General features: G+C 38.7%; 1 protein-coding gene across 1 annotated transcript; it reads left to right on the top strand.

Moving 5' to 3' along the window:
• The first annotated feature begins 1005 nt into the window (after positions 1 to 1005).
• Positions 1006 to 2184, top strand: LOC101351158 (olfactory receptor 8B12-like). Its single transcript, XM_004379373.2, has one exon. The coding sequence runs from the start codon at positions 1012 to 1014 to the stop codon at positions 1945 to 1947; it is 936 nt and encodes a 311-aa protein (XP_004379430.1). The 5' UTR covers positions 1006 to 1011; the 3' UTR covers positions 1948 to 2184.
• The last annotated feature ends 14462 nt before the right edge of the window (positions 2185 to 16646 follow it).

The following is a 16646-nucleotide window of genomic DNA, read 5'->3' on the forward strand; positions in this document are numbered from 1 at the left end:
AGACATCATGTTGTTCAGCTCAGAAAGAGAGCCAAGATAAACCTGAGGTTTGGATCCTCAAAATAGAACCAGGAGCAGAGCTGTCTGAGCTCACAGCTGTCACCTTCTGTTCACCAGGGCATTTGAATCTCCCTAAAAGAGATGGATGAAAGCTGGTAGAGTACAGCACTTTAGCTTCCAGCTGAAGGAAGGTGAGTGCCTTCCTGCCTGATCTGTCCGTAGCAGACTGGTTAAGAGCTCAAACCATGGGAGCCAGACCTCCTGAGTTCACCTCTTAATCTAACTTAGCAGCATTGAGATTTTGTGAAAATTTCTTAGGTTTATTATCCTCATCTGTAAACCGGGGATAATCACAACACCACATAGCATGTAGAGCAGTACCTATCCCATAGTTAATTCTCAGTAAATGTTTTCTTTTCTTTTCCTTCTTTTTTCTCTTCCCTTCCTTCACTTCCCTTTTCTTTTCTTTGGTTTCTTTTTTATTTAACATCCATTATTATTAACCCCACAGGCCCTTGAGCTAAGGGCTGTGAGCCACTTAAGTTAAGCACAATCTCATCTTTCTACTTTGGCCAGTAATGACCTTAAGATGGAAGGTATGGGCAGGTCAAATGGCTTCCACCCCTCTAGAATCACTCCAGAGAAGGACCTTAGGCTTTATAAACTTGAGCAAGATTTAGAGAGGATAGGAAGAACACAGAAGAGGGCCACATAAAGGTTGGAAGGTCATCCCAGCTCACCTTTGAGGCTCCTCTTCTCAGTCATACTAGCCTCCACACCGGAGGCAAAATTCACCCTCAGTTACTCGGATAGTTAAGGGCACTTGAGGACCAAGAAGACAGATAAACACAGGTACAAGGAAATGCTTTCCTCTGGAAGTTCAAAATCTAATTGTTCAGATGCCAATCTCAAAAATGGGGGATTGTGTGGTGAATGGTGGTTTGGGTGTGTTTCTCTCTCTTTCTCTGAGTGGCTCTTTTCTTTTTCCCTCACAGACTCTCCAAGAGGAGAATGGCTACTGAGAAAGCCTCCTTTGTGACAGAGTTTATCCTCGCAGGTTTAACAGACCATCCAGGACTCCAGATGCCCCTTTTCTTTCTGTTTCTAGGTTTCTATGTGGTCACTGTGGTGGGGGACCTGGGCTTGATTACTCTGATTGGATTGAATTCTCACCTTCATATTCCCATGTACTTTTTCCTCTTCAACTCGTCCTTTATATATTTTAGTTTCTGTACTACAATCATCCCCAAAATGCTGATGAATTTTGTCTCAAAGAAGAACATCATCTCCTATGTAGGGTGTATAACTCAGTTTTTTTTCTTCTGTTTCTTTATCTTTTCTGAATCCTTCATCCTGTTAGCGATGGCATATGACCACTATGTCGCCATATGTAAACGACTGGTGTGCACGGTCACCAGGTCTCCCCAGGTCTGTTTATTCCTTTTGTTAGGTGTCTATGGGATGGGGATTTTTGGCGCCATGGCCCATGCAGGAAATATAATGTTTCTGACCTTCTGTGCCAACAACCTTGTCAATCACTATATGTGTGACATCGTTCCCCTCCTTGAGCTCTCTTGCAACAGCTCTTACATAAATTTGCTGATGGTCTTTATTGTTGTGACTATTGGCATTGGCATGCCCATTACCACAATTTTTATCTCTTATGGTTTCATTCTTTCCAGTGTTCTCCACATTAGCTCCACAGAGGGAAGGTCCAAAGCCTTCAGTACCTGCAGCTCCCACATAATTGCAGTTTCTCTTTTTTTTGGGTCAGGAGCTTTTATGTACCTCAAACCACCTTCTATTTTACCCCTTGATCAGGGGAAAGTTTCTTCCTTATTCTATATGATTGTTGTACCCATGTTCAATCCATTCATCTATAGCCTGAGGAATAAGGATGTCAAGTTTGCCCTGAAGAAAACCTTGGGCAGAATAAACTTTTCTTGAAAAAATCTTAGCAATCAAGAAAGGGGATCAAAGGATCCAGTGCCCCATATAAAACATCATCCTCTGAGACTTCAAAATATTTATATGTTGTGCAAGAGCATAAAAAACAAAAACAAAAACAAAAACCAAAAAACTACCCGGTGCCAGAGCTGAGACTGGAATCAGGGCTTTTGAATCCTAATCCACTTCTTTCTTCCCTCTTTATGCCAAGCTTTCACGGAAGATTTTGTTTCAAATGTTAGTTGATCTAGCACATTTAAATTAGGAATATATTCACAGCAATTTCATGTAACTTTTCAAAGATAATTTTAATATGTCACATTTTGCAAGAAAGTAGGAGGTGAAAAATTTGGTTACGTTTGTCTTGGCAAAATGACAAGAGAAGTGTATGATGAATTTTGTAGTGTGTGAGTGTGAAGTATGTTATGTTTCATGTAGAAGCAAGCATTGTGCCCACTGACTTGGTGTGTAAAGCCCTAGGAGCACAGTTTAGTGAATAGAACTTTCAGGGGAGAGACGTATAATTTTAATGGATGTAAAGATGCTGGGTGGAAGTGTCAAATTATTTCAAGACTAAAAGAGACAGAATTTGGAGTCACATTTCAAGGGTTAGAGGTCTGATGAAGAAGTCTGTGGTTCTAGATAATTCGCAGCTGCCTTATCCAATATGGTAGTCACTAGCCATGTATGGCTATTGAGCACTTGACATGTGGTCATCCAAACTGAGATACACTGCAATGGTAAAATGTAAGTGTAAAATACACACTGGGTTTTTGAAGAATTAATATAAAAATAATGTAAAATATCTCATTAACAATTTTTTATGTTGACTACATGTTGAAATGATAATGGTTTGGATATATGATGTTAAATAAAATACATTATGAAAATTGATTTACCTGTTTAGTTTTAGTTTTTTAATGCATCTACTAGAAAATTTAAAATGACATACATGACTCACACTATGTTTCTATTGGATGGCACTGGTGTAGAGGATGTAACAGATCAATTGATAGTTTTGGGCACATTTATTTATTAGGGCAGCATCAAGCAGCTGTTTATTAAGCGAGGCAATTGCCACTGACTTTTCAGGTATTGCAGACAGCCGTGATATTCTAACAAGGGGGCATATGGAGAAGAGATGGAAATCTCAGTAGGTTCATAAATCCACAATATCATCAAAGGGAGGTTTAGCTTTATATAAAGACCTCTGGTGGCACAGTGGTTAAGCACTCGGCTGCTAACCAAAAGGTTGGCAATTGGAACCCACGAACATCTCTGAGGGAGAAAAGACCTGGTGATTTGCTCCCATAAAGCTTTCAGCCTAGGAAACCCTATGGGGCAGTTCTGCTATGTGCTGTGAGGTTGCTATGAGTTGGAATTGACTTGACGCCACACAACAATTTTATATAAAGAATCAGAAGAACAACATTAAGCCATGAAAAGTGGAAGGCTAAGAAAAATTTTGACTTAGGAAAATTATTCCTTAGGAAAGCTCTTTTCTATTGGGAAAAAATTGAAGTTTGGATAAATGTCTAGTTTTGCCCTTTGGGATGAATCTTTTCAATGATCATCATCATTTTTTCAATAAAATACGTAAGGGGAGGATAGAGAAGATTGGATAAGTCACATAATTCATGTGGCGCAGACTTGGGAATGGAGTGGGGGTGGTGGGTATGCAGTACAATGTATATCATGTAATAAAACAGAAACCCTTCTTTTAAAAATTTGTGGTCAAATTAACATACAGCCAAGTGCACAAATCTGAAGCGTATAGTTCATTGAATTTTTTCTTGTATGCATGCCTGTGTAATGACAACGTAGATAAGGATATAGAACATTTCTATCCACTTTAGAACGTTTCCTCTTGCTTCTTCCCGGTAAATATAACCTGCCCTCAACCTCCCACCCCCAGAGCTATCCACTCTTCTGAGTTTTATTATCATAGGTTAGTTTTATCTGTTCTTGAACTTCGTATAAACATGTACTTTATTGTCTCTGACTTCTTTCTTCAACATAAAGCTTATTATTCTTATCCATATTGTTGCATGTATCAGTAGATTATTTTTATTGCTGTGTAGTATTCCATTATATGAATATAGAATAATTACTTATCCTCTTGAATATTAGGAGAGCTTCAAGTTTTTTGCCTGTTATTAGTAAAGCTTCTGTTATGTATAGAACTGTGTCCTCCTCAAAAGATATGTTGAGTCCTAACCCCTGTACCTATAAATGTGACCTCATTTGGGTCAATAAGGTTTTTCTTTGAAAATGTTATTAGTTAAGTTAATGAGGCCATACCAGATTAGGGAGGGTCCTAATCCCTTCTGAGTGATGTCTTATAATAGCGGAGAGCAGACGCGGATACAGTCACACAGGGGAAGACACTACGTGAGGATCCATCTATAAGCCAAGGAATACCAAAAAGTGCTGGGGCTACCAGAAGCTGAACAAGAAAAGGAAGGACCTTCTCCTAGAGCTTATAGAGAGAACGTAACCCTATTGACAGCCTGAATTTGAACTTCTAGCCTCCAGAACTGTGAGAAAATAAATGTCTGTTCTTTAAAGCCACTTACTTTATAATATTTTGTTCTAGCAGCCCTAGGAAGCTAAGACAGCATCTATGAACTTTTATTTAGGTTGAACTACGCAAATACTTCTTTTGGGTATATACCTAGATGTGGATTTGCTGGATAATAGGGTAGGCATATGTTTAGCTTTTATAAATACTGCCAAACTTTTCAAAACGTTTGAGTCAAATTTGCACTGCCATCAATAACTTCTGAGAGTTCAAGTAGCTCTACATCTTGTTTAACATTTGGAATCTTTTTTTAATCCATTCTGGTGTATGAGGTATAATGCATTTTTTGTTTTAATTTTCATTTTCCTGATAAGTAATGATGTTGAGCAGTTTTTATTTGTTTATTGGAGATTTAGATATCTTCTTTTGTGAAGTCCCTGTTCAAGTCTGTTGCCGTTTTAAAAATAGGGTTGTTTGTTTCTTATGGATTGAAAGACTTAAAAAAACTATTCTACATATAAGCCATTTTTCACATATATGTGTATGTGTGCATATATATGTATGTATATATGTATGCATGTGTGTGTATTTCTCCCAGACTTATGACTTGCCTATCTTTATATATATATGTATATAATATATATTTATTGCACTTTAGATGAAGGTTTACAGAACAAATAGTTTCTCATTAAACAGTCAGTACACATACTGTTTTATGATATTGGTTAACAACACCACGACATGTCATCACTCTCCCTTCTCGACCTTGGAGGACCCCTTTTTTTTTTTTTTGGTGAAAATATACACAGCCAAAGTTACACCATTTCAAAAGTTTCTACATGTACAATTCAGTGACACTGATCACATTCTTCCAGTTGTGCTGCTATTCTCACTATCCTTTTCCAAATTATTCCATCACCATTATCTTCAACTCATTGCCCCCTAGGCTTCCCATCAAACCTTTTGAGTTGCTGTTGTCAATTTGATGTCACATAGCTAATTCTTTTTTTTTTTTGTACCTTAGATGAAGGTTTGCAGAACAAATAGTTTCTCATTAAACAGTTAGTATACATATTGCTCTGTGACAATGGTTAACAACCCCACGACATGTCAACACTCTACCTTCTCAACCTTGGGTTCCCTATCACCAACTTTCTTGTCCCCATCTGCCTACTAGTCCTTGTCCCTGGACTGCTGTGTCTCATTAGTCCCATTTTGTTTTATGAGGCTGTCCAATCCCCGGCTGAACAGTGAACTTCGGAAGTGACTTCATCACTGAGATAAAAGGGTGTCTGGGGGCTATACTCTCGGGGTTTCTCCAGTCTGTCAGGCCAGTAAATCTGGTATTTTTTTTGTGAGTTAGAATTTTGTTCTACATCCTTCTCCAGCTCTTACCAGGACCCTCTATTGCAATCCTGGTCAGAGCAGTCAATAGTGGTAGCCAGGCACCATCTAGCTGTACTGGACTCAGTCTGGTGGAGTCCATGATAACTGTGGTCCATTAGTCCTTTGGACGAATCTTTTCTTGTATCCTGTTCTCTTCATTATTCCGTGCTCCCAAAGGGGTGAGACCAGTGGAGTATCTTAGATGGTTACTCACAGGCTTTTAAGACCCTCGAAGCTACTCACCAAGGTAGAATGTAGAACATGGTCTTTATGACTTGCCTATTCTTAATGGTATCTTTTGAGAGCAGATGTTCTTAATTTTAATGAAGTTTGATTTATCAGCTTTTCCTTTTATGGTTATTGATATCTGTGTTTTATTTAAGAGATCTTTTACAACTAAAACAATTCCTGAGGCCAACTCTTTAGACAAAGATTAGACTAGACTGTGGAATATAAAATGATACTAGTGAAGAAGATGCTTCTTAGCTCACGTAGATATATGAGACTAAATGGGCAGCCTGTGTCCAGAGGCGAGATGAGAAGGCAGAGTGGGTCAGGAGCTGGTTGAATGGACACAGGAAATCGGGGTGGAAAGGAGGAGTGTGCAGTCACAGTATAGGGAGAGCAACTAGGGTCACATAACAATGTGTGTATAAATTTTTGTATGAGAAACAAACTTGAATTGTAAACTTTCACTTGAAGCACACACACACACACAAAGAGATCTTTTACTATTCTTTCTGACACCAGGAGAAGAGCAATGTGAAGGCATGTAAGTGAGAGAGAAGACATAGAGAGGAAGCAACATAGAAAACCCACAGCAGCCTTGGCTCTGGTAATGTTTCAGGTCTCCTGATCTTCTGTCCACACGGTTACATTACCTCTATCTCTATTTAGCTGATGCTTTGTAGGGGCAGAGCACTTAAGGTCTGAAGGTGCAAGGATTATAAGTATTTTCAATTCAGTAAACCTTTATATATTCGCTTATTTATGGATTTTTTTGTTTTCAAAAGAAGTTTAATAAGATATAATTGACCTGCAATAAACTACACATTTAAAGTGTTAATTTCGAGAAGTTTTGACATACGTATGCACTCATGAAACCATCATCACAAATGTGTCCCTTTGAAATTCCTCTCTCTTGCCTCCTTCCATTTCCCCATCCCAGGCAACCTCTGATCTGCTTTCTGTCACTGTCAGTTTTTTTTTTTTCAATAATTTTATATAAATGGAGTCATACAGTGTGTATTTATTTTGTCTGTTTTCTATCATTCAGCATAATTATTCTGAGATTCTTTTGTGCTGTTACATGTATTAATAATTCACTTTCTTTTATTGCTTGATAGTATTTCATTGTATGGACATATCACCATTGATTTATCTATTCATTTGTTGAAGGACACTTGGATTGAGTTATGGATTGAATAGTGTTCCCCCAAAATGTGGTTAGGCCATGATTCCTAGTATTGTGTGGTTGTCCGCCACTTTGTGATTTGATGTGATTAGCCTATGTATTATAAATCCTAACCTCTATGATGTTAATGAGGCAGGATTATAGGCAGTTATGTTAATGAGGCAGGACTCAATCTATAGGATTAGGTTGTATTTTGAGTTAATCTCTTTTTGAGATATAAAAGAGAGACTCGAGTAGAGAGGAGAGGGACCTCCTGCTACCACAAATGAAGAGCCAGGAGTGAAGTAAGTCCTTTGGACCCAGGGTCCCTGTGCTGAGAAATCCCTAGACCCAGGGGAAGATTGATGACAAGGACTTTCCCCCAGAGCTGACACAGAGAGAAAGCCTTCCCCTGTAGTTAGCTCCCTGAATTTGTACTTCTTGCCTCCTAGACTGTGAGAGAAGATATTTCTGTTTGTTAAAGCCATCCACTTGCAGTATTTTTGTTATAGCAGCACTACGTAACTAAGACAGGTTGTTTCCAGGTTTTGGCTAAAAAAAAAACTATGAACATTTATGTACAAGTCTTTGTATGGACATATGCTTTTATTTCTCTTGGGTAATACCTAGGAATGGAATGGTTTGGCCATATGGTAGGTGCATTTTTAACTTTTCAAGAAACTGCCAAACTGTTTTCCAAAGTAGTTGTACCATTTTATACTTTCACCATCAGTGTTTGAGAGTTCCAGTTCCTCTGCATCCTTGCCAACACTTGGTATGGTCCACTTTTTAATTGAAGACATTCTAATAGGTGTGTATTAGTATCTTACTGTGATTTTAACTTGAATTTCCTTAAAGACTAATGATGATGAGTATCTTTTTATGTGGTTATTTGCCATCTGTGTATTTTCTTTGGTGAAGCATCTGTTCAAATCATTTGACATTTTTTAAAGTGAGTTGTTTATTATTATTGAGTTCTGAGGGTTCTATACATATTCTGGATTCAAGTCTTATCAAATATGTGATTTTCAAATAGTTCATGGCTAGTCTTTTCATTTTCTTAACAGAGTTGTTAATTTTGATGAAGTCCAAATTATCATTTTTTCTTTTATGAATTGTAGCTTTGTTGTCATTCTCAAGAACTATTTGCCTAAACAAAATCACAAGGATTTTCTCCTATATGTTATCTAGAAGAATTACAGAGTTTTACATTTGGATCCTATTTGTATGTGTCTATTTCTGTGCTCTCTATGCTGTTTCCTTCATCTGTCTATCTTGATGTCAATACCACAAAGTTTTGATTACTATAGCTTTATAATAATACTTGAAGTCAGTTAGTTTAAGTCCTCCACCTTCACTCACCTTTTTCAAAGTTGTTTTGGCTATTCTAGGTCCTTTGAATTTCCATATGAATTTTGGAATCAGCTTGCAAATTCCTACAGAAAATCCTGCTGGGATTTTAACTGGTATGATATTGAATCTCTGTGTATGTGTTTTGTGGATAACTGACATTGTAACAATATTGTCTTCTAATCCATGAACATGGTATATTTGTCCATTTATTTAGGTCTTTAATTTCTCTCAGCAATGGTTTGTAGTTTTGAGTGTACACGTTTTGCACATCTTTTGTCATATTTATCCCTAAGTTCTTCACATATGTCAATGCTATTGAAAAAAAGTATTTTTTAAAAAAAAGTTCCATTTTTGGTTGTTGGTTGCTTATATATAAAATACAGTTGACTTTTGTGTATTAATCTTGTATACTGCAACACTGCTAAACTTATTTATTAGTTCTTGTAGCTTTTTTTTCTTTTTAAATAACTAAAATTTCTATTATAAACAATGTTGAAATGAAAAGCCTTGTATTTTTGCCAGTGTATGTTTGGGATATTTCCTGAAAGTGTATTGGTGGTTCAAAATGGTAAATGTATATGTAAATTTGGTGGAGATGGTCAAATTTCTCTCCACTGAGTTTTGCCACTGTATTCTTCTCAGCATTAGTGGTTCAGTGGGAGAAGTCTCACCTTCCATGCAGGAGCCTCAGATTTGATTAACCTGTGTAGCTTCAAAAAAAAAAAAAATCTGATGGTATATCTATGGATTGCATCTGAAATTTATAAGTGAACTTAGGTAGAATTGACATCTCTGGATCTTGAGGCTTCCAATAATGAAATGTGTTTTTTCTTTCTGTGTGTTCAGGTCCACTTTATTATTTTTCATAATTTTCCTCAGATATATTTTGCACATTTCCTATTAGATTTATGCTTGGGCATTTTATTTTATTTTTGCTACTGTAATGAGGGTTTTATCTTCCATCATATCTTCTAGCTGACCGTTGCTTGTATATATGAATTTTATTGATTACTGTATGTTAATTTAATACTTTGCAATGCAATTGTTATTATTTGTAGATGTTTTCCGTTTGATTCCTTTGGGTTTTAAAAATATGTAATAAAGTATTCTATTAATATAGTTTTACCTGTTTATTTTTGATTCATATGCTTCTAATTCCTCTCCTTTTCCTACCTGCATATTTAATACCTTTAATACAATGTTAAATAATACTAGAGACTGTAGGCATCCTAATTTTACTCTGGGATCTAATTAGCAATGCCTTCAGTGTTTTCAAATTAAGTTTCTGGCTTTTAACTGAGTTTTATATATTTTATCATCTTAAACAAGTATCCATCATTTTCTGATTCCTTGAGTATTTTCACATCATGAATAAATGTTGAATTCTGTCAAATTCTTCTCATCTTCTTTGGGATTTTATTCCCTCAAATTTTCCTCTTCTTTCTCAAATCTTTAATCTCTCCATCTATGCTGACTCTTCTACCTCTAAACATATACAAGCCTGCTTTACTTAAAGAAATTCTCTTTGATACTCTTCACCTCTTCTCCCTTTTCTGTTCAAAATTAAGAACAACCAATGCTCCTTTCTTTTCCATGTTCACAATCTCATGGTAATTATTTTGTAAGTTATAAATACAAATTTTCACCCATCTCTCTCACTGTACTCCGGCATAAACACTATAACCACCTTGTTCAAATGCAGTTGTATTTTAAAGTATTATTTTTCCATCCAACTGAGATGGAGACTGGTTTTCAGGGTGTCCTTGAGCCACAGATTAAACTCCTGTTTATGCACCTTGATTACTGTGCTGACATTTAGGTATGAGGCCACCAAGTAGAAGGAATCTCTCTATCTGACCTGAATTTGAAGATGTTATGCCCACTACAATTTTTAAACACTATTTTCCATTTTGTTTTTTTGAGAAAATATGTAACATTATTTAAGAAGGTAAACTCTAGAAAAGGTTACATCATCATTCAATTAACAACATATTTTAGAAAAAACTTTAATGAAACTGGGTATAATTTAATTTTTATATTCGTATTCAAATCCAGAAATTCTGGAATTCTGGAATAATTACTGAAAAAAGTATAAATCATTCATACAGTGAACTTCTGCTTTAGCCAAAATAACAAAGAATATATGCCTTGATTCTTGTATCTGAAAGTAAGGTATCTTTAGAAAAATGTCACCATGGTTATGGTGTGATCCTTCCCTGCTGTCTCTACAGTGCAAATGACTTCTTCCATAGAACCAGTGGTAATACAACACTTACTTATTCTCTCTATCTTACATGCACATGTCTTAAGCCCTTTTGGTATGGTTTCCATTGTTATTTGATAACTCAGAGTCTTTAGTAGATTTGAATGTTTCTAGATAGTTTTACTGAAAAGGGTAGTATGATGAGGGGCTTCACCATGCTGAACATGTTAGAATCCTAACCAAATGCCAGATCCACAAATTGTGTTACTGAATTCGATGGTTAGCTTTATATGTCAACTTGGCTAGGCTATCGTACCCTCTTATTTAATCAAACACCAACGTAAGTCTTGTTGTGAAGATATTTTGTGGATGCGGATAAAATACATAAACAGTTGACTTTACGGAAAGGCTATTACCCCTGATAATGTGGTTAGGCCTCATCCAATCAGTTGAAAGGCATTAAGAGCAAAAACCGAGGTTTACTGGAGAATAAGAAATTCTTCCTCAAGACTGCAGCATTAACTCCTGTCTGAGTTTCCCGCATGCGGGCCTGCCCTACAGATTTGGGACTTGCCAGCCTCCACAACTGCATGCACCAGTTCAACCAGGGACCCTCTCCAGGGCTCTGGGTAGAAGGATTCCTGCTGCTTCTACTCTTTGGATAAGCAGTCTTGGGGGAAGTTAAATTCTGTGCAGAAGTCAAAGTTTACTTGTGAACCAAAAAACTACATTTTCTTGTTTACTTCAGAAAGTCCTCCTGGGAGAGCACTTGAGGGAATTTTCTTTTTTGGGTTTCTCTGATATATACACATATAAAGAAAAACCGTTTTAAAATATCTTGTGGCCACATTGCCATGGACAGAAGATTCTTCAATTGGAGAGGACTATCTGGGCACAGCTTTGATTGGCTCAGAACTGATTTCAGGATAATGCAGGCTTTAATTTTCCTGGCATAACAGGAAAAAGATGTATATATGCTCAGGCCTCCCCCTTCTATATCACTCAAACCATTTCCTTCTAGTAAGCGGGAGATGAAGGACTGTGGGACTTAGATCTACTGACACTAAGCTGAACAAGGAAGAGTGGCTGCATCCTAGGCCTTTTCATGTCCTACCTCCTAACCCCGAGGCCTGAAAATCCAGTGCTTTGGGAACAGTCTTCTTTCCTAATTTGGTTCTGGGGCGGGGGTGACTGAAGCAAGGGAGGCAAATACCATGATATTTCTAGGTCTCCTCTCAGCTCTCATTCCTGATTCAAGGTGAGGCTCCTGAGCAACCTGGGCAACCACTGAACCTCTCTGAATCAGTGGCGTCACTAGGGTTGGTGTCACCCAGTGTGATAACTCACAGTGTCACCCCCCCCCCGCCCGTGGGCAGAGCTGACAGTCCTGACCCTGCCCCCCATGCAGGCTGGAGCTCCACAGGGTGCCCGCATCTCCTCTCCTCTCTCCCATTGGCCAAGGCAAAGACCCTCCTGTCTTCTAACGGCGGGCACTGTGGCCTGTCCATGCACCCGGACTAGCGGGTGACAGGGGTCGTGAGGTTGGGGACAATGACGAGTTATCGCACTGGGTGACAGGTGACATCAACCCTAGTGACGCCTCTGTCTTGGTGGCCTCTCCCCCTGCAGCACCGGGGTCATTTTTGTGTCACTCCCTCTGCCAGTGTCAGGGGGTGTGCTCTGTACCTCTGCAGCCCCCACTGATGCCACTGCTCTGAATGCTGTTTCTTGTCTTTGCCACGAGCACTGGATTCCCTAGTACACCCTCTACAGCCCAGCCTGGATTGGTGGCCTCCCTACGTGGCTGACTGCATCCGGGCATTTTTCAAGCCTGGGAGCACATTCATATAGGAAGGGCACAGTTAAGCGCAGAAAGATGCAGGAAGGGGTGAACGTTTCTATGTTACTCATCTTCTCTTGTGTTAAGGCTAGTCATTCTGCTACAGCAATAGAAGTCCTCGTTTCTGACTCAACGAATTGGTTTGGTCCATAAAGAGCTTCTCTCCTGTCCCCAGACATGACTCCCCAGAAGAAAAAGACTGTGAGAAATGTCTCCACAGTGATAAACTTATTTTTGTTTGATTCACAAATGGACAAGAACTTCAGCCCACATGCTTCCCTTTATTCTTAATACTTGATCACTTTAACTGGGCTAAATTCCTGCCTTAAGATCCTCATGAGCTTGTTTTCAGTTTATCCTTCTTAGACTTCTCCTACTCCTTTGTTGTTTCACTAAAATGATAATGAACTTATGCCGGAGAGGAACATCATCACTCATTTCAAGTGCAAGATTACTCATTTCTCCTGCTTCTTTAATGTTAGTGGTCGTTCAGTTTAAATAATAGTGGTGGCCTGTGATCACTATGGAATCTGAGTCCTTCAGGTCAACCATTACGTATGTGGTACCTCTCCTCATCAAGCACCCCTTAATCAGCACCTGTTTCACCAACTGGTGGACTTTTTTAGTCATATGTGTTATGATTTACTATCCTCATCTTTTATGTACTCATCTTTCCCACCATTCTCTATTCCTTCTCTCCTGAGGCTGTTTTTTGTCTTTGTATCCGGGAAATGCACGCACTTCAGTTTGTCTCCTGGGACCATGGGCTACACCAGAGGTTCTTAAATTTAAGCATATATCTGATCTCTTGACGGACATGCTGAATCACAGATTCTGGGCCCCCAGTGCAGAGTTTCTGACGCAGTAGATCTGGGATAGGGCTCAAGAATTTTCATTCCCGACAAGTTCCCAGGTGATGATGATGATGCTGGTCTAGGAACCAGCCACTCAGACCCACTGGGCCACACCGGGACACACCATTGTCTTCTAAAGCAAAGTGGCACCTGTGTTGAACTATCTACTCAATAGCTCATATTGGGTGATAAAAACTAGGGAATTTATTCTTTGAGTTGAAGCAGTCATGATATATTGTGTGTTTTGTTTTTTAGTTCTTTCATAATTCAAAATTCTAAGCATTTTCCTTCTAATAATGGATGGTTTAAAAATTTTCATCAAATAGTTTTTTTTTCTCCCTATTTCCTTTGTGTGAGGACTTCTCTTGTCCTCTTCATTTGGTTTCCTTCCCCTCAGTCTTGGATTAGGTGTCTCAGAATTGTCCTGAGCATGGGTCAGGCATTTGGGATATTTGCTCTCTCACACATGTTGGTCAGGGGTTCAGGGGTGCTCCAGCAGAAGTAATTCCTAGGCCCTCTCGGCAAGGAAAGCAGGATCTAGCATCCTGAGTGGATCTTTCTGGCAAATAAAAGTAGGTGTTGGCTGTTGTGAATTTGTGAAAGCATATTTAAAACTTATGTGTATTAAAAATGGGAATGAAATCTGAGGGGATGTGGGAAGAGCACTGACAAGTATCTGGTATACCTACCAACTGGCAGAGGTGCTTCTGTGTTACTAATGTGACATTAAGGAGAGAAACATTACATCTGTATTATTCATTTGTCATTTGCCTCCTGAGATTTCCTCTTTCTGGACATATTTTATGCTGTCCATCTATAATCATAAACAAAACTCATAAAAGAGGGTATCTATTTTTATCCTTGTGATGGTTAAGATTGTGTGTCAACTTGGCTGGGCCGTGATTCTCAGTGTTTATATGTGATCACCCCTATGATGCGATCTGCTGTGGGTAGCCAATCAGTTGAAAGGGGATTTCCTTGGGCTTGTACCCTGCATCCAAATATAAGTGGACATTCTGGCTTTTGCCTGCACTGGATCCTGCAGCTGGCTTCTGTTCGTCTGACCTCCAGTTCTTGGGACTTGAGCTAGCAGCTTACCTGCTGGTCTTGGATTTCCCAGCTCCTGAAGCTATGTGAATCAGGAGAAGCCTCTGTCCTGATCTACGGACTTGGGATGTTCCAGCCTCTACAATCACATGAGCCATTTCCAGAATATAAATGTCTCTCTGTATATTTATATGCTTTACTGGTTTTGCTTCTGTAGAGAAGCCAGCCTAAGACAATCTTTATGCTCTGTCTGTTGGGAGAAATTTTGGTTCTACTCATTGTGAATAAGTTATATCTCCTTATAATGAAAGGACGAAGGTTTGCTTTTCTCTTAGTAATTTTCTTGTTTCCTCTGTCTTTGGTCTTCTCAGATATTTAGAATTAGAGTCACTGATTCCTTCCCACTTACTCTGGTCTTATTCCAATTCTGAGAAAGACTGACTGACAGTTCATTAATAGCCCTTATACTCCTGGAAGGCATAGACAACTTCTTGCAGTTCACAGCCCTCCAATCTGGTGTCCTCAAGATGCTTTGAAAGCTGCCATTCCAACATTTTTGTCTTTCTGGCCATTTGGGCCTTGTTTCTGCCTAATCTGGATATCGTCCTTTCACCCTTCTGAGTTCATTCTCTATGTTCATCTATGCTGCTCTGTCCCCTGGTAGTTGGACCAATATGGACTGCATTAGCATGCTCTCCTGTACGTCTTCAACAAGCAATGGTAGAGAATATGAGCAAAAGAAAAGAACAAGGAGAAGGTACTTTGTTCCCTGGCCTCCTGCCAGTGGGAGTGCTGTGGGCTGCATCTACTCACAAAGAGTCACAACTCATGTCAAGTGGCTCTCCCCCCGCAGCTCTCTCTCCTTGTTAATTCAGGCCTAAAGGTGGTAATGGTACCTCCTTTACTTGTCCTATGATACTGCACTATCCATTGTAATTTTCCTATATCCTACCCACTCTTTGGAAATAGTTCCTGTTCTCTCTGCCTAATCAACCCATATGGGTTTGTTCTTTCCTGGACAACTTGTACACCAGGGAACCTAATTGGTGGGTCATAGGATCCATTTTCTACAACATCATTTGGCTAGTTTTGGTGTATTTGCCTCCTCCACCAGCCCATAGATAGTCACAAAGGTAAGCCAAATCTTATGATCGGCAGTTGCACATTTCTCTCCCCTTTCTTCTCCAGACAAATGATAGCAGAGTGGTATGCCATTGCAAGTAAAAAGTGCTAGAGAATTTTTCCAGAGCGGTGTTTACCCCTTCTGTTCCCAAAGTTATGTACGGTGTGAGAAGGCAGGCATCTAAAACAGCTCCAATTTTGTTTATTTACCCAAAGATTAGTCAGAATGACATGGGTTCCCAGAAGCAGGGCTGATTACTGACCAGCACTGATTACTGACAACCTGTCAGTTGGTCATACTCTAGTGGCTTGAGTGTTGCTATTATGCTGGAAGCTATGCCACTGGTATTTCAAATACCAGCATAGTCACCCATGGTAGACAGGTTTCAATGGAACTTCCAGACTAAGATAGGCTAGGAAGACAGACCTGGAGATCTACTCCTGAAAATTAGCAAATGAAAATCCTGTGGATCACAACAGAATACTGACCAATATAGTGCTGGGACATGAGCCCCATAGCTTGGAAGGCACTCAAAATGCACAGTGGCCCCAACAATGGAATCGTACGTGCCAGCGAACATGATATCAGATGAAAACTTGGATTCTCACAACAACAACAAAACCCAAACTCACAAAGAAATGAAAGTAAACAGAAATGGAAAATATCTGGATAATACGAAAGAGTATTTTTTAATTTATTCCTTTTTTCTTTCAATTTATTTAGAGACAATATAACTGTTTAAAGCAAAAAAATAACATTTTATTGTGAGATTTATAAGGTATTAGATATGTTAGCTATAACAACTATAACATAAAGGATGGGGTATATAGACCCACTTGTTGAAGATTTCTATATTTTATTTTATTTTTTTTAACTTTATTTATTTATTGTGCTTCAGGTGAAGGCTTACAGAACAAATAGTTTCTCATGAAACAGAAGTACACACGTTGTTTTATGACATTGGTTAACAACCCCACAA

The sequence above is a fragment of the Trichechus manatus genome, unplaced genomic scaffold (genome assembly GCF_000243295.1).
Source record: "Trichechus manatus latirostris isolate Lorelei unplaced genomic scaffold, TriManLat1.0 scaffold00064, whole genome shotgun sequence".
NCBI lineage: Eukaryota > Metazoa > Chordata > Mammalia > Sirenia > Trichechidae > Trichechus > Trichechus manatus.